Consider the following 19270-nt stretch of genomic DNA (forward strand, 5'->3'; position numbering starts at 1 on the left):
AGTGGAAGTTGGTAGGCCTGGCAGGGGTGGCTGCTTCACGTAACCTCATCCAGTTGCCACCTTGGCCGATGCTGGAGAAGGCCCGGAGAGCCATCACCCCAAAGGGCCCGCAAGGAGACAGCACTGACTTGAACACATACTAGGTTTGCCTAGAGGTGCTTTGAGATGGTGGGCTGAGTGTTATTTTTTAAATCATTTAAAAATTTAGAAGGAGAGAGAGAGTAGAGGAGGAGTAAAAAATAATGTGGATATACAGCATGTGTATCTATGTATACTCAAAAAACATGTATGACAATACCCATAACACCCTTCCCACAACCTAATGGTTGGAAAGAAATCATGATTTCCAGAGCCTGACTACCTGGGTTCCTGTTCTGCCATCACTTACTCTCTGTGTGATCAGTTATCGGTTACTTAACCTGCTGGGTCTCAGTTTTTCATCTCCAAGATGGGCATTGTAATAGGGGTTGCAAGGACTAAAGAAGTTAATGAACGTAAAGTACTTAGAACAGTGTCTGGCACATGTAAATACTGCCCAAGTGTTAGCTGCTATGATGGTGAGGATGTTCAGAAGACCCAAGCCTTTCCAGATGGGCTGTGGCAGGACCAGGAGTTCCTGCAGCCAGGGTGGAGGAGGGCCCGAATCTGAGGTCTAGAATGAGGAGGGCCCCAGTGAGGAAGCTTGCTAGACCCACACTGAGGAATCCCTTCCTCCTGCCAGAGGCCTGTTTGTGCTTTGTTGCTGTGTACTGGTGGGGGTCACACCACCAGTGATACCCCAGAACATCAGGGAAATGGAGGGTAGCCTTTGAACTGAACTCAGCATAGTAGGTATTTTTTCCACTAGAATGAAACGGTAAATGGTTGGTGTATTAAACTTGGCCTGGTTTGAGCCATTTGTCCTTGGCTCCCAGGAGATTGGAAGCATTTTGAGGACAGTGATTATGTTATTTTCAAGTTTTATCTCTCGCGCCCTCCCCCCCCCCCCCCCCCCCCCCCCCCTGGAGTGCTGAGCATAAGCAGGGAGAGAATACTATTCGGGGCCTAACATGCCCTAGCGCTGTTCTTTCCAAATAAGATTGTATTTTTACACTTTTCCTTGGAAATCATCAATTCTCTTTCCAGATGTGCTATCTGAGGCTCAAGGAACTCAGGCTCACTTGCAGTGAGTAGATGGCGGTGTCTAGACAGATCTCCCTGAAAGCTGCCGCCCATTTCCCACTAGGTCCTGGGACAGGCACAGGAAGGAGAGCAAAGCCTGGCCAGGCTGCTGTCCTGAGAAAGTGGGCGACAAGAGCAGGTGCAAAAGAGGAAGCGGAGGGCTTGATCTTGGTCTCTGCTGAAGCAGAGATGTCGTTCCAACTCTAGTTTTTGAAAAATGCCAGTGCATTCCTCCTGGGACTTTCTGTAATTCGTTTCTGCTCTCATCTTGCACTCTATTTATTTACCTAAGCCTTTGTTCTCCTTGAAACGATTTCAGCCACATGTCATTCATTGGGGTAAAACCCGGGGCCCTTCATCCTGCTCAGGTTTTTGTTTTTGTTCTTCTCTCCAGCTGCTCTACATATCACTGAATTCTGACTCTCTGGCCTGACTCTTACCCGGTGGTGGGGGTCACCTTACACTCCCACCCTCCCTTTCCCAGGAAGGAGGCGGAGGAGTAAAGTCAGGATCCAGCCTCAGGATCTATTTTTCTTTTCTGTCTCCCTGTTGTCTGAAGCTCGGGGCAAGGTTAGATTAATCAGTCTAGGTGTGGTGGAGGCCTGTGACCCTCCCCCGGGGAAATCCTAGCCCATAGAAACTTGGCCTGGTTCTGGCTCTCAGCGTGAATTCCAGGCTTTGAAGACTCTGTCAATGTTCAACTAACCCCAGCAAAACCTCTGGAGGTTTGATGGAACTGAAACTCCGCCAAGGGAGGAGGGAAGAAGGAGGAGGGAGGGAGCCTGGCATCGTAGGCTGGGGAGAGAGGAAAGGTAGCATGCCAACTGAGATCTTTTTCTCTGAAATGTCAGGCCTTTTCCCTTAGTTGAAGTGTCCTGAAGAGTCTATCTGAGCAAGTGCCGCCTCCTCCTGGCATGTTTCTGGAGCATCTCACTGGTCTGTTCTGTGTTATTGAGGGGGTTATGGAGGCTGCTAGTTTCCATCTCCAAGGCTCAAGGAGCCTCCAGATAATTTTATAAATGAGACCATTTGTCTAGGAGCAAGAAAGGGGTGTTGAATGTGACCTAGTCCTGGTGTCTCCCAGGAGAAACTAGACACCAGCATTTACCTAGCAGTTCCTATCTCTCAGGCACAAGGCTACTTGCCTTACACTAGAGTGACCAGCCATTCCATTTTGTTCAGGACTGGAGGGGGTGGCCCCGGGGACACTGGGTATACAGTGCTGAAATCAGGAATAATGACCCTGTGAATAGATGCCATTATTCCCACCTTATACCGGAGCAGACTGAGGTGCAAAGAGCTGAGTTAGCTTATGGAAGTTTGCACAGCACACTCGAGGTGCTGCTGGGACTCAAATATAGATAGATCTAACCTTAGACCCAGAGAGTTCCACCAAACAAATTCCTCAGAAGACAAGGCTCATCTCCTTCATACTGTGTAGCCAGCAGCCTTGCATCATCTGATTTTTCTCTGTCTCCTGTGTCTTTGTTTTACTGCAGTGCCTTTTCCTCCTTCTCCCCTGGCTCTGCTGACTGACATAGCTCCTTCCTAGCTTCCTTCAGGAGGCCCTCCCTGACCATCTAAGATAGGCCAGGGCTCAGGGCTCCCTGCTTTCATTAGACTTATTCAGATCTGAGTCACCAGCTGTTCCATGCTATCTTCAGAGCGTCTGCATGTTCTTCTTTTCACTTTGGGATCTTGTAGAATGAAAGGAAACAACTTCCATCTTTAGATTTCTAGCTGGGGATCGATACATAATGATTGAATTAATTAATTTATAAAATATCAGAAGGCAGCTGTGTGATTTAGATTCATAGTTTTAGGGCTGTTTAAGGATTAATTCCATCAGCTACATTTGTGGTACTTGGGCCAGTTCTCTTAATTTTGGTTTCTTTATTTCAGAAAGTAGTTTTTGTGAGTTAGCTTAGTCATTTAGATTGGATTTCAACTTGCCCATTTATATGTCTAATGCCTGTGAGCAAAAAAAATGCCTTTTATGAGGTCATAGATGAGACTGTCCAAGTTATCTGGAGGCTGTGTTGAAGTTTGGAAGAAAGGAATTTCTGAGATCAAGTTTTTGCTTTGTCTTTGCTGTGGATTTTGCTCGTGTTTCCTAAGTCTCAGATTTTCCAGCTATTACATGTTAGCCTACCTTTGAGATTTTATCTTTTGGGGTAGAAGGGAGGAACAGAGAAGTGAGATTCAGTTGTTGGAGGGTCTAGTCTTTGTTCTCTGGCTCTCCCAAGGCTCTTGTGCTGGCTTCGGATGGGTGCAAGTTATGATAGAGTGTGGCCTTCAGGCAGAAATGACAAGTGCCACCACCAAGTTGAATTACAGTGTGAAGGGTACCATATGTTATCGTGGCTTTTAGAGATATATACAGCTCATGGTTTCTTCTCAGTAATGTTTAAAATGTTAGCCTAGATTGTTATTACTACCGTGCACACTCTCTTTCTTATTCCCCTGGGTCCCTCATTATTCTGTCATCAGTGTATACTCAAGGACAGAACACAAATGTCCCAATCAGTCTAAGTAAACCCAAATAACTCTGGCATGGCACACACCATGCTGAAAGGGAGGGCCTGAACTGTGATGCCAAGCCCTGCTGTTAACACCAAAGATGGAGAGGTGTCCATGGTAACAACACTGGCAAAAATATATTGAGTAAACTATGCTCTACTCACTCAATATTTGTAAGCACCCTATGAGCTACATACTACCATCATGGCAATTAGATAGATGCAGGGACTGAGGCACAGGAAGGTTAAATGATTTGCCCATTTTGCCAAACTTAAAATCAGGCAGTCCAACTCTAGAGCCCTGGTTCTCAGCTGTTATGCTCTAACTAGTTCAAGTACCTAGTAAAAGTCTTCCTCGGCTTATTTAGACAAAGACCTTTCCTATCATCTTTCTGGCTCCAGAGAGGGTGAGATGTGGGGGAGGTGGATGGTGACACTGTCGAGGGATATAAAATTTCTTTGTAGACTAATCCTATAGGATTTTCTTTGAAGGTTAACCTACTTTAGGATTGAGATTGGCTGAATCCTAAGCCACATTTTTTTCAAAGTCAGGTTGATGCTTTGCCAAATAATGGGATCAGGAAATCTTTTCAGCTGTGTCCCTCCCCTCATTTCTTGGGCTTGTGAGGAGCCCTTTGGGCTTGCCTATGGCATGACAGCAATAACTCCTGAAAGTGATCTGTGTTCAACTGGGCTGTCTGCGAATGCTTAGAATTCTTATTGGTAGTTGAAAAGTAAGGAATTAGGTTCTGTAAGTCTGCATGTGATCCCTTCTTCCCCTAGTCTAGCTCCAAGGACCTGGGACAAAAATACTTGAAAAACGCTGGTCTCATTTTCTCTATAAGTAAAACAGTGTGGTAGTAACCACCTCTCAAAATCGGCATAAGAGCTTCATACCACAGTATTTTCAAAGCTTCGGGCACAAGGTCTTTTCAATAATCCCAAGGACCTCAGGACTTTCCTCTTTACCAGTGCCTTTGACGCTTCCAAACAAGTTGTGTTGTGAGGCTCCAGCCATTTTACTCTAATCCACGAGTTGTCAGTCGAAACTCTCCAGTCTGTTTCACCGTGAAGTCATATTTAAGATACAGAGCATCCCCCCATGATTAAATCTGCTGCCTTTATGTAAAAATATACCTTGTACTTTACTAGCAAGTGTCTTGTGCTATACACATTCATTCATTTGTTCAACAACAACAAAAATCAGTGAGCAAGTGCCAGACCTGCCCTGGCCTCGGTTTGCTCACAGTCTAATAGGTGGAGACAGCTATTTACTAGTAAACACATAAATTACAGATATAATGATAGAATCTGTACAGTGTCGTGTGGTAAGTACGAAGGAAAGAAGCTCTGAGGGTTTTCCCTAGCTGGGTGGAATGGGTGAAGAAATGGTCAGGAAAGGCCTCTGATGGGAAGGCTGATGCAACCTATGTTTCCCAGGTTGATTGCTGGGCACGGAGTGTACTGTGGACTTTTCTCTTTTCTCTGCAGAGGGACCCGCATGAGCAGATGCTTGGGGGCATGGAGGAGCCAGGCTCATTCAGAATTAAGTAGAAGGCTTTATACTTGTGCCAAGCACTTCTGTAGGTCTCAGACTTAAGAGCTCCCATTTGTTGAGTACTGGTTTATTCCACATACATTAATATCCCCACATCGATTTTGTAAGGTGAGTGTTGTTATCCAGAATCTCCAGATATAGAAATTGAGGTTCTGGAGATCAAGGCATTTGCTCCAGGGTATGTAAACGAGATTCCATCCTAAGTCTGAGGAGAACCATAATAACAAAAACTAATATAAACAGCAAGGCTTCCTGTAGTTCTAGTCGTGTTCTAACCTGCAGTGTCCTATACAGCATCCACTAGCCACTTGTGGCTGTTAAATTAATTAAAATGGAATAGAAGAGAAAGTTCAGTTCTTCGGTTGCCCTAGCCATATTTCAAGCGCTCAAGGGCCACGTGTGCCTGGTGACATCTGTGGGCAGTGAAGATACAGAACTTCTCTGTCATCACAGAGTGTTCCATGGGGCAGCACTGGTCCAAGTACTTTACCTATCTTAGCAAATCTGATCCTTATAACAGTTCTACGAGGAGGATACTAGTATTCAAATTATATAGATGTGGAAGCTGAGGCATAAACAAGGTAAGAAACTTGACCAAGTCACATGATGAGTGAGCCCATGTTTTTAAGTACAGCATCATAATGCTACCCCATACACTATATTTTGTATAACAGAAATGCATATTCATCCAAAGATAGGATTCAGAGTCTTCTTATAGGATTCAGAGTCTTCTTGTATATAGACTGCCTTCGGTCCTCTGCAGAGAAAATGCTTCTATATAATTCTTACCCCTTCAGGAGCTGGCAGTTATTGATGCAGGCTTTGCATACAAGAAGGCATTGTCTCCAGAGACCTTCCTCCCCAGGGACCCCATAAACCTCTTAGCCAGCTTAGTCAAGCAACTCATTTGATGGGATTTTTCAGTTTTTCATTCCCCCAATGGCCCAATCAGGAATCTCAAGTTGATACAGTCTTAGGTAATGTTCAAAACCCTTCTCATCCTTTTTCTCTTCAGAGATTGTTATATATTGACTGAGGTTGTTATTTTTAAAGATGCCAACATATTCATAGCAGACTTTTATTTTTCAAACATAGGGGAGAAACTTCAGACTAGGAGACGAAATCTTGGTGAGCTCTACCTCTGCTTCTAAGTAGCTAAATAAACTTAGACTGTTACTTCACCTTTCTGAAATTCAGTTTCTTCAACTGTGATCTGGAAATAAAATAATACATATCACAGGATTTTCTAAAAGCTAAATGAAGGGTACAGTGTTGGAGGATGCTTTGCAAGCTATAAAATACTTTTTATAGCTATAAAGTATGAGATAATTATAACATAAATGCTAGAACTTGGGGTGTTTTTCTTCTATATAACCCTTTAAAGTTTTCAAAGCAGTTGTGGCTTCATAAATTATAGGATAACCTACTCTTAATCATAACATTTGCAAAGTCTCTTTTCTTTATATAAATATAGTAGATATTCAATAAATGTTTGGATGGAAGGGTGGATGGCGGAGAGGGAGGGAGATAGCACATAGGGTAAATAGGAGTTCATGACGTTTGAATTTTTCCTTTTTAATTTTGTTTTAAAACATATTCCTTGATATGAGCTGTGTTCTTGTGAATGTTGAGAGGTAGGAATCATTAAATAAGAAGCCCTGAATGGATTCATTGACTCAGTAAGGTTATCTTTTCTACTATTTGTTTTTTCATTGAATAAAAATTTATTGAGCAACTACCATCAGCTGAGTATTTTGCACTCAGTATCAGCTGAGTGTTTTCGGGGGAAAACACATTTGAATATGCCACTATTTGTGTGGGTGTGTGCCTATTTCTTCAGCTGCTAATTTTAAACTTTCTGCAGAATGCTGAATAAACTGACACTCGTACAGTTGTATGAAGGGCCCAGCAGTGTTGAGGGCTGGGCATGTCAAAATCTCATCCTGTGAATTGTTTCCTGATGTTACACGTGCAGCCCATGACTCCTCTATGAATTGCGAAATGTGTTTATTCAGAAAGGAGAAAGTTCCTCCTGCCCTGAGTTGCTTTCCCTGTTTTGGTCCTCCAAGCTCTGTGTGGTCAGAGAGAAAATGAGAGAGGTCAGCTCTCAGGGTCATGTGATCTCACAGCCGGCATCGGCTCTGTGCTGCTGAGTGTAGAGAACCTATCTTGAGGGGACATTGGACTTGACCTGCCTCTCGCTGGTGCTGGATGAGCCTGGCTCTAGGTTTCCTAAGTCTCCAACAGTAAATGGGAATGAAGGGTCTTGGGAGGCGGTTTTTCTGCCCTCCTGTTTCCAAGAAGGAGACACTTGACCTGCTGTTTTAGAAGAAGCACTGTGAATATGTGTACTTAGAATGATTGAGAAAGGACCTACATTTGTGATCCATTTCACGCACTGTGAATGTGAGGGAACAGTTCAAACTTTCAGGTAGTTTGGGGCAGAATTGAGGCCGAAACTCAGATTTTATAACTCTAAACCCATGGCGCTTACAAATGTTACCTGGTCACGAACACTTCCTAATATATTTCCTTTATATAAGACCAGGCGTCCTCAAACTACGGCCCGAGGGCCACATGCGGGTGTTTTTGCCGTTTTGTTTTTTTACTTCAAAATAAGATATGTGCAGTGTGCATAGAAATTTGTTCATAGTTTTTTTTAAACTATAGTCCGGCCCTCCAATGGTCTGAGGGACAGTGAACTGTCCCCCTGTTTAAAAAGTTTGAGGACCCCTGTATAAGACCATTCTAACATCATAAAGTGAGGGAGTATAGGGAGGACATGGGCTTTGGAATCAGACAGGACAAGGAGAATCCTGGTCAAATCCTGCTCCTTGGACAAGTTACCCTGATTCTTTGCTTCTGCATCTGTTGAAGGGGAGAAAATATATTTATGCTTTAATGTTGTAAAGATTAAAAGATTAAATGAGATAATATTTAAAGTACTTAGTACGGTACCCAGCCTCTCTTAGATATCTGATATGTTTGCTGGAAAGAAGAAATAATATGCTATCTCTTATACAAGAGTGAAGATGATGTTGATAATGATGGTGATGGTGATGAGGGAGGTGAGGTTCATGGTGGAGTGACCGAGCTACCCTTAATCACTTCCATTTTTAAACATTTCCTCAATATCAAAGCAAATATATGATACTGTTTATTTTCTTCATTTTATACAAGTTCTTCCTGTCTCCATTTTCCCCCCCTCATTGTAACACATTAGTTCTGAGATTCTAAGCCTCGATATATCAACAATGAATCTTCTAACTGGAAAAGAAAGAGAAGTATTTTCTACACATTTCCTTTTCCCCATTTGTAACCCCTTTCAGGATTGAATGATCCTATACAATACACTGAGTGTGCTTATATACATGGAACCAATAAATGTGGATCATCATCAGAAATTCCCTGAACTTACTTATAACACTGTGGACCAGCTGTGGCCAACCTCTTTTCTGCTAAGGATCTCAGGATCAATATCATTAAGGCCCCAATATTTTGAGATATACAGATAAGTAAGCATCTATCACCTGGCTATTGCATTTTTATCTTGGAGGAAATTCAAGCTCCAGCAAGTTTGGAATCAGATGCCCTGGGTGTGACTCCCAGCCCCACTTCCTGAGCTGTGTGTGACCCTGGTTACGTTACTTCACGTTTCAAAGCTTCGGTTTCTTCATCTGTATAATGGGGGTGATAAGAGTACCAGTCACCTTTGGTGGCTGTAAGAATAAAATGGGATATGTCTAAAGAGAGAACATGCAAAAAGAGTTCAATTAAAAGGAGCTCATGTCTAGTGTTTCTTCCTGTCCGAGATCCTTTTGCCCTGGGTTGGGCCCTGTGTCATTCAGGGCCCACCCAGAAAAGTATAAAATGCTCTAAATATGTAAAAAAGAGGGAATTTAATATTCTGAAATGGTGACCCAGATGATAGAGGAGTTAAGAAGGGCTGTGTTTCCTTCCTGATATAAGCAAGCCAGAGAGAGGTCAGCAGAGGGAAGCTGCTGCTACCCCTAGGCTGAGGAACAGAGGAAGGAGATGGTATTACCAAGCCCAAGGGTGGTAGACACCAGGAGATGTGGGAGTCACGGTGGCCCTGTCAGCAGAGCTGAAGACGTGGGGGGAAAGCAGCCACCAGACACTGGGACAGCAGTGGAGGAGACATACTCTGGCTTTCCACTTCCCTCAGCCCTCAGGTCTCCTGGCTGACCTTGGCCGACTTGGCGTCTGAGAACAGCAGTCTGCAGGGGCAGCCCCACAGTGCTGAGCAGAGCGTGGGCCTTGGGGAAAGCCAGTAGGCGCAGGACTCTTACAGCCTCAGTCGCAGGCCTAACACTATGATAACAGACACAGAAAGTTTGAAAGAGTCTTACTTCCCCCTGCTGCTGGGCCTCTGAACAATAGCAGAGGATCACAGATGGCTGTGCTTGGGAAGGTAGAATTTGGAAAAAGTGCTGGAAAAACCTAGAAAGCTGTTGGAATGTAAGAAGCCTTTCAGGGACCCCTGGATCCTGCTTTCTGGAAAGATCTGTTTGCTGAGCAGCCGGCACCTTCAATATCTGGGGATTTGTGACTGGAGGAGACACCCCAGCCCGCCCTTCACCTACAGAACTCAGCATGGGCCCACCCCCTATGGAAAACCTCCTCAAACCCCTACAAATGAACTCAGCTGCCCCCGTGTCTCTTTCTGTCACATACTGATCCCTGCATTGAAATGGTCCCCTCCCTCCAGACTGTGAGCACCCAGGACAGGACCTGTCTTCTTTATCCATACATCCCCAAACATTCATACTTTCATTCCCTGTTCTGTGCTAGCAACCATGGGGAGAGTGGGGGTCTGGGCTGCCAAACATGTGGGTACAGCAGTGCCAGCTTCAAGCAGATTTCATAATAAAAGGAGAGGCAGGTGGTGTATGGGACTAGGGAAGTCTAGAGGTTCCATCTTTCAGGGAAGCCTTCTGGGGAAGTAACATTTGAGTTAGGAATAAATAGGAGTTATTTGGGCAGAGAGGCTGGGGAATGGTATTTCAGGCAAAGGGGAGAGCAAATGTAAAAAAGGTCTTGAATTGGGGAAAAGCATTGAGAGTTGGAGATGGAGGACAAGGGTGGGATTGCATGGGGCTGGTGAGGTCAGCGGGAGCTGTTCCCTCATGCATCTCGGTCTGTGTCCTTCCCTGAGCACTTTTCACCTCTTGCCTGTGTTGTAGTTAGGAATGTTTGCATGTTTGTGGTCCCCACATCACTCCTACTTATATTTTTGTGCATAGAGGGTGCTTGTTGGATATTTGAACAAATGGCTGCCAATTCTAGGCTCTAACAATCTCTTTTGATCTCTTGTCACATTTGCAACTTTGCTTACCCAGCCTGTGTCAAGGAGTACAATCTGAGTTTGATACTTGGCTTGCCCGGCAAGTATCAAGGAGAAAAAGCCTGAGTTTATACCACTTATGGGAAACACTCTGCTATCTGGCATTCTTTTAACAGAAACTCACTGGCCATCACTGTGGCCTTTACCATGCAAGTCCTGCAGTATGTATCAGCAAGAATGGTGACCTAGAAAGATGTGGTCATCAAGCCTTCTTTGAGATTGAAATGTGTGATATATTGAATCGGATTCCATTCAGCATTGCTCCTTACTAGCAGTGTGACCTTGGACTGATCTTTAAACCTTCACATATGCCTTTATTTCTCCACTGACATGTGTGTCATTTACAGTATCAACCTGACAAGATGAACATGAAATGAGACTGAACATATAAATATTCAACACAGTACCTGGTATTGATTGAGCACAAAAATCACTGATAGCTTCTGCCTGGAGTATTCTGATTTCATTTACTCCTATTATTACAATGTTAGATGCCTACAGTGACCAGAGTAAAGTAAATACAGAACCGGGTTCCTAGTCTTCCCCAGGCCGGCTAATATGCTCTTTTGGTTTCTATTTGAGATGGGCCTACACATGGAACACTTTGCTTTCTCAATGTTGTTTGGCTATAAAAAAGAGTGTTTTGTGCTTGTTTCTAGTTGTCTCTCTCTCTCTCTCTCTCTCTCTCTCTCTCTCTCTCTTCTCTCTCTCTCTTTTAAGAGGATTTTGTTTTGTTTTTGCTTTCTCACAGGAGTGATTGGAACAGATGTGAGAGGGCACGGCCTCGCTTGTGAGGGACAGCCAGTGACGTCGCGGTTGGCTGTCATCTGTGGAACATCTTCTTGTCACATGGGGGTGAGTCTGCCAGGCCAGGGTTGGGGGGAGGGCCCACGCAGGGGAGGGCGGCCGGGAGGAGAGCTGAGCTGCCAGCAATTCTGCCCCCTTGGCTCCTTCTCTTCCTGTAACCCGTGCTAGTCTAGCCGGGAGCCCGGCTCTCCCTCCAACAGCCTTGCTTAGATTTGCCAGATCTTTTTCCGGGGGCCAAATTCTTAAAAAGTGTGAAAAGAGTTGAGTGTGCCTTTAACATCACCCTGGCCAGAGAGCCGAGGTGGTGTGAGGGACGAAACTGGATCCAAAGATGACAAGGCCTCGCTCCCAGACTGATCTCTCCCTAACAGGGAGCCGAGCCTTCTCTGCGAGGGTGTCTGTTTTCCTTGGCCGCCGAGCTCCCTCCCAATCGATATAAATCCATCTCCCTGGGAGCGGCCTGCTGATCTATAGAATTAGGCTGCATATCATGACTTCAAAAGAACACTGATAAGCAATTTTCACTGTGTTAATTTTTCTCCATGAATTAGTGGAAAGGCTTTCTCCAAGATTGCAGTTAAAATTTAGTGCCTGCACTAAAATTTATATCTTTTTTAAATGCATGAGTCTGAAAGCATTCCATTTCGATAAGTACCCATTTCTACCATATTTTTATTTAAAAGTCATTACTCTGTTAAACTTAGATGGACGACTCCTTGGATTTTTCCCAGACAAGTAAAATAGCGGGGAGAGTAGGGGTAGAGAGGGGGAGGAGGAAGGCAAAGCTGGGGAGATGAGCAAGGATTAGGGTGGGGTGCAGTCCAAGGAAGAAGCTCTGAATTATGAAGGGAATCACAGGCCATGAGAAACTGTTTAATCACTGTAGAGACCAAGGAGCCATTTTCACAGAGAAATATTTTGGTTGAGTAAATATTAATACATTTTCACAGGCGTGATCCTCTGCTCTTGTGTCTGGGGCTGTGTTAAAACTTGGGGACAAAAGGATGACATAGGGTCTCTCATTGATGAGATGGAATTGTACCAGGTATTATAAGGCAAGGCCCCCAAATACAGATTCAGGTTAACTTGTGATACGAAGCATCTGCTGTGTTCCAGGCATTGTGCAAGGTGTTCTCACACACAGCTTCCCCTGTCACAGAGATGGTGGAGCCAACCCCATTGGTTTCCAATCCCAGTCCTTCCACCTCCTAAGCATGGGCCCTTGACACCTCTGGGCCTCAGATTCCTCACCTGCAAAGCGTGTAGACTTACAGTATGGATGCCATGGTACTGTGAGGGCGGCATGCGATTGTGTAATGTGCTTCACGTAAGTAAGCACTTGGCTAGCTCTCCATCACTTGCTAGCACGAGAGTGTTTGGGCAGAAAGGAGGCAGCGATGGACTCTGCCTGGGCAGGGTCCGGGCTTAGGTACCTCTTTCCGAGGGGACATTTGTGTTGTGCTGGACTTTAGGGACATAGATTTCCTTGAACTCCACCCACCAAAAAAAGAAAAAAGTTTTATTTGTTTTTCTGGGCAGAGTCTTAAATGGATCATCTTTAACTGAGTTTAAAACACACACACACACACACACACACACACACACACACACACACACACCGGCCTTCTTCCCTCAGCAGCCCCATTGTAAGGCCTGGCTGTTGGTGAAGGGAGAGACCCACGGAGGCCGAGGCTGCCTCAGGCAGGAGGTGCCACCAGGGCTGCAGCCCTTCTCTTCCTTGATGTGGCTCTACATTTGCCAGCTCGTCTTCACTGAACACCGTTCAAAACCTTTTTAAATCACCCGCCACTTTCATCTAACCCGACATCTGAATTCAGGCATCTTGACCCTGCTCAGCCTGATTTCTGGGCTGAATCCAACCCAAGTGAATGTGAACGACTCAGAGACATTCCCGCTTCTCGGTCTCATCTCTCCTTCGGGATGATACTTTTCCTCAATTGTCCATTTTACAAATTGGGCAACTCAGGCTGGAGAAGCCCAGTAATTTCCTCAAGGTCACAAAGCTATTAGGCGGGAGCTGTGAACTCAGTTCCTCCTTGATGCCTTTCTGTGCCGTGCAAGATTCTAAGGTGCAACAGAGGAATGGAGATGGCATGGGCTTTGGGGTCATCAGAGTGGGTTTGAACATCTGCTCATGCACTTCTTGGGTCCTGAGAGCCAAGGTGAGCTGCTTCACTTCTCTGAGCCTCAGATTCTTCATCCACCACATTGGGGGTGATGATGGCAGCCTTGCAGGGTTGCTGGATGACATGAATTATGTACATCACAGACACTCAGAAATGATGGGATTCTTATTACACTTTCCCAGTGATCTAAAAGACTCACGCAAAGCAACTGTTTGGGCTTTACCGAGTTTGATGGGCAGCTGCAGTTGGTTGCAATGAATGAGGGCCATAAAATGCCAGTTTATTATGGTCGCGTTGTGCTGGAAATAAAGCCCCCACCCCACCCCCACCCTGCTTTGTACTTGGGAGTGGGAAGGGACCTTCTGGGCCAAGGGGATTAATCATCAGCTTTCATGTTATGTGGTGAGGGCGAGACTGTGGTCATGCTGGCATCAGAAAGTACCTTTGATCTCGCTCAGGTGCTGGGCGCCCAGCGAGCCAGCAACAATAACACCTTTGTGAGGTCTAGGAGAGGTGCAGGTCTGAGGAAACACTCCCAGGGAAACTCAAGGACCCCCTTTGTTGTGGTTCTGGCAAATAAAACCACAACTGTCAGGAAAAATTCACCAAACTGAACACAGGGACCAGAGGGGACTGTGGGCTTTTGAAAAAAGTGGTTTTCAACCTGGTCTGAAGAATTCTTCCTTTCTGCTCACCCCTGACATTCGTCATTCATAGGAAGATGAACTCAAAACTCATAGGAGCATTTTGTGCTTCATAGGCTGCTGCTTCCTAGATCATCCAGAATGAATGAATGAATGAATGAATGTCCAAGTCAACGAATATTGGTAAACAATAGGAAGCTCCCTACCTCCAAGTCCCTGCTAGTTCCAGGAATCTGGGGAAAACCTGAGGTTGAACATAACACTTACTAATCAGGCCTTTGATGTTTTAGAAGATGTAAGTGTGGGCTGCACATTTATCTTTCTTGTAGATGATTTAATTAACAAGAGGAAAAAGAAATACTCCTCTTTGTTTTTTTGAACTCCATGAAAGCAGAAAGGCTTGTTCAGAGTTAATTACTAGCATGTTACCAAAACCCAAGATAATGCACAGCCGGGGTCAGCCAGAGGTTGAAAGGTCACGGGGTCAGAGGGAGCTGATCCTCGCCATTGCGCCAGCGCCTCTTGCCTTGAGCTGTCAAGTCAGGTTGTAACTTGGCAGCTTATCTTCCAGCGAGCACGTCAGTGGGGAGCAAACCTGGGGGGTGGGGTGGGGGGGGAGTTTTGAAGAGGTAAGGTTTGAACAGAACAATGGTTGGTGAGAGCCAGGAGTTACATCTGCATCTTAAATTGCTCAGAACTGAGGTTTCCACAGTCTTCAATGAATGTGGTGAGAGTGTTCCCTATCACTGAGTCAGCATGGAATCTCAAAGAAATGGGCACATAGATGGCCCCACCACTTCCTGTGCAAGTTGAAGTAAGAGATGCCATTTTTTGGTGCCTCCGTTTCTTCCTATTGTAAGAAATAGTACTTACCCATAGAGTTGTTTTGAGGATTAAATAAGGCAATCTTTATAAATAGCTTGGCACTGTACCTAGCAAAATATATCTAATGTGGTGTTACTATTAGAAACTAGAGGCCCGGTGCACAAATTCGTGCATGGGTGGGGTCCCTAGGCCTGGCCGGCAATTGATCAGGGATGGGGTCCCTAGGCCTGGCCGGACTGATCAGGGATGTCTCTCCCAGTCCCAATTGGGCCAATCAGGGCCGATTGGGGCCAGCTGGCCTCGGGGAGGGACCACAGGAGGTTGGCTGAGGGAGCTCACTGACCACCAGGGGCCAGCTCCTGCATTGAGCATCTGCCTCCTAGTGGTCAGTGCATGTCATAGCTACTGGCTGGTTCGGTCATAATGTTCGCTTAGGCTTTTATATAGAGAGATGGTATATATATATATATATATATATATATATATATATATACAGTATATGTGGTAACAGATTGCAATTAGGGACATCAGGATGAACTCATGTTTAGCTGTATTTAGAGAAAGATGAATGCATATGGAAACATTTATGGACATGTGCAGGCATACAGGTTAGTAAACTTATTTCCTAGCTCTGACAGCAGAGAGGGCCTAGAAATGACACCCCAGCAGCTGGTTGTTACAAGGGCACATGGGGCTCACATCTTGGTTTCTAATACTATTCTCTAACAAAAAGATCCAGGGCTCCTTGGAGAAATGGTTGGTTTTAGGACTGGGGCAGGAAATAGATAAGATGAGCCTGGAGCATCTTATAGCCTCAGAAAATAAGGAAATGCTTAAAAAAATTAATGATGGATAATCAAGAGCCCATGGAGGGAGCTCCCAGAGGCCAGAACTGGAAGGATTTGATTAGCAAAGTGGAGTGGTATTGATTATCACCCAAAGTAAAACATACATGTAATGAGTCCATACTGATATGAATAAATTATTGAATAAATACATAAATGAATAGAAGAGACAAATGTCCCCAGGCAGGAAAATTCTAAGTAATTTATGTGGCTCTTCCCCCTTGAGAAGGTGGAGCATAACTTTCCACTCCTTCAGTGTGAGCTGCTCATAGTGAGGTCTTCCATCGAGGACATTGTAGGAAAGGGCGTGGGTAACTTTACAGTGAAGAATCTGACAAACACTGCCTGAGCCAGGTGACCAAGGTCAACATCAACAGTGGTGAGTCATGATGTACCATTGATATGATGTGATGAGAATTGTACTTTTTGCTTATTATCTCCCCCCCCCCACCAAAGAAACGTACAACCACGATCTAATCATAAGAAAAAACATCAGACAAATCCCATTTGAAGGACATTCTACAAAATACCTGACCAGCTCTCTTCCAAACTGTCAAGGTCATCAAACCACAAGGAATGTCTGCGAATTTATGGCAGCCAAGAGGAGCCTAGAGAGATGTGACAACCAAATGGGATGTGGTGTCCTGGATGGGATCCTGGAACAGTAATGAACATTGCGTAAAGCTAAGGGAATCTGAATACAGTGAGGCCTTCAATTAGTGATCGTCTATCAATGTCTCCCTTTATTGGTGACATATGTACCTAATGTGTGATATTAATGATAGGAGAAACTGGCTGTGGGGTATATGGGAACTCTCTATACTGTCCTTACAATTCTTCTATAATCTAAAGCTATTCTAAAATCAAGTTTATTTTTTTACCCTATCATTTACTAAATCAATCTCTCAATAAGGAAACATGTTGCATTTGTCTGGCTAAGTGCTCAGTGTATTAAGGTAAATGAGGCAGAGAGTCCTCACTGAGAAAGAGACAAGGAGATAAGTACAATACAGAGTGGTGGTGACTACGGTACACGCAGGCCTGGAGTGTGGTAGGAATATGGAGAGTCTTCAGTAGACCAGGAGGTTTCCCAGAGAATGTGCTGTTTGTAGGGACACAGTTCCTGCAGGCTCAGTTTCAGGCACAAGGCCCTGGCCCCCCTCATCTCCACTTTGTTTGTAAAAAAACAGAAAAGAATACCAGACAAAAACAACAATAATAATAGTATCTGCAATCACTTACACTGTGATTACTATATTCCAGGCACTATTCTAAATACATCTATAAAAATTATTTAGTCCTCATTTAAAAAATGGTATATAGTAGGTGCTCATGAAGTATTAGTTTTCACTTTTTTCCTTTTAACCCAAATTCATGGTGGAGCTACTCTGACATAGTTCAACCTTCTACTCTTTTGGTCCCTAGCGCAGACCACAGGTGCTGTTATTTTTGTGTTTGTGGTACTAACGTGTGTTTCAGATGAAGCTGCCCTGCATCGTGGTTCCGTGTCTCCTGCGCCTCCTTTCGGCCATCCTGTCTGGTTTCGAGCTAGGTGCACAGTAGATGCTTAGTGACTTCAGGGTTGGGTTGGTCCTCCCTACCCCCACCCCCTATCCAGAGAAATGTGCTTGGATTTTCCTGAGTCTCTTCTCACTCCTTCCCAACTAATGGGGTCGTCATTCATCACCTGTCTGTGCTGAGTGGGGCCTGACTGGTTGGGGAAGCCCCCAGGCCTGAGGTGCTGTCAGTCTGTCCCCACCCCCACTGGACCAGGATATCTGGGGGTCCATTTGGCCTCTTGAGAAGTAAGATGTTCTTGGACAATTTAACTTTCCTGGGTCCTGGGAGACACACATCTGCTCTCTCTTCTTTCCTCCACCACGGCAGTCCTCTCCAGAGCTTTACATCCCCATCTGCCACCCCCACCCCACCGCCCTGTGCCCTTGGGAGAAGAACATGACCCCCCAACTCCACCCCAGCAGCTCCTCAGGATGCACCTTGGCTTAGTGGTCTCTGTTCTCTTGGGGAAAGAGAGTTCAGGAGCACTGGGGTCTTTGAGCTATAATCAGAGAACAGCCGCCCCAGGCCTCGGCACACTGTTGGACTTGCGACTCGTGTCCTTTGGGTGATGACCATAGTGGGGTCTGTAGCCTTTTCACACCATTGGAGGAAAAAGCTCCCCCTCAGCAAAGCACGTGGCTGGGCCTGGGGCCCTGCATTTCACCCAGGCCCGTGTTGGAGGAACAAAGGGTGCTCCACATCATGACTTAAAGGGAAATGCAAATTCAAACCACAGTGAGATCAACTACACTGACTAGAATGGCGGATGCTGAGGCCAGGATGTAGGGAACTGGGACTCTCCCATACGGCTGGTGGGAATGGGAAATGGCTCAGCCGCTTTAGAAAATAGTTTAGCCGTTTCCTACAAAGTGCCACCTACTGTGAACCAGCCCTTGCATTCCTGGAAAAGCTGGGCGGTACTGTCTGGTCCCAGGTTTCTGGAATCCCACCAGGAGCGCAGCAAAGTCAGGTGTTGAAACAAGGCCTCTCAGAAGGTCAGAAACAAAAGCCTCTGGTGAACGTCTGTCAACTGGCCTGAGCCCTGCTCTCCACAAAAGATGGCAGTGCTCCTGGGAGAACAGTAGCAGTGCAGGGTGTGTGTGTGTGTGTGTGTGTGGCGGGGGGTGGTGGGGGGGGGGGGATAAAACTGGCAGCAGTAACAATGATGGTGAATCTTCACTGTGGGCTTATTGTGGGCTAAGAAACTTGACTATATCATTTTATCGAACACTTATAATATACACTGAGTGGCCAGATTATTATGATCTCTGAACACATAATAATCTGGCCACTCAGTGTGTGTGTGTGTGTGTGTGTGTGTGTGTGTGTGTGTGTGATTATCAGAATTATCCTCCCATTTTATAGGGACTGAAACTTAAGTACTTACCCCAGGTCATCGAGCAAGTAAGTCCTAGAGATAGGTTTCCGACTCAGGCTGTTGGACTTCAGAGCTCACCAGTATATGTTCAGCTCTTAGCAGAACTGTGAGACAGAGGCTGGGGAGGGGCTGGCCATGTGCACCCTGTTTTGCAGGAATGGGGGTAAAGTGATTACAAGGCAGATCTTTCCCAAAACTTGATGAGAACTGCAAAGTTAGGGCTGGATTGCAACTAGACCACAATGCTCATATTCTCCCTCCTTCCCAGTCTTTCAAATCACTGCCTTTCGAGAGGCCACCGTCTAATGGTAACAATAAAAATAAACAACCTCACTTGTCACCGTCGTCCCCTGGGAGGAGAGTATTTATGGGACTCCTTATTTAATCTGCTCTGTTTCCCTGCTGCTCTGTGGTCAAGCACTGAATTAGGCAATTTGAAGACAGGCGGCTGACTTCCCAAC

General features: G+C 45.3%; 1 protein-coding gene across 4 annotated transcripts in view; it reads left to right on the forward strand.

Annotated features, from left to right (window-relative positions):
* The window catches only part of FGGY (FGGY carbohydrate kinase domain containing), a 398594-nt gene that overhangs the window by 214817 nt on the left and 164507 nt on the right, over window positions 1–19270 (forward strand). For all 4 annotated transcript variants that reach the window (XM_028142287.2, XM_054720996.1, XM_054720995.1 and 1 more), the window contains exon 8: window positions 11355–11458. In XM_028142287.2, the coding sequence (XP_027998088.2) occupies window positions 11355–11458 (104 nt within the window). The remainder of the gene's footprint in view (window positions 1–11354; window positions 11459–19270) is intronic.

The sequence above is a fragment of the Eptesicus fuscus genome, chromosome 9 (genome assembly GCF_027574615.1).
Source record: "Eptesicus fuscus isolate TK198812 chromosome 9, DD_ASM_mEF_20220401, whole genome shotgun sequence".
NCBI lineage: Eukaryota > Metazoa > Chordata > Mammalia > Chiroptera > Vespertilionidae > Eptesicus > Eptesicus fuscus.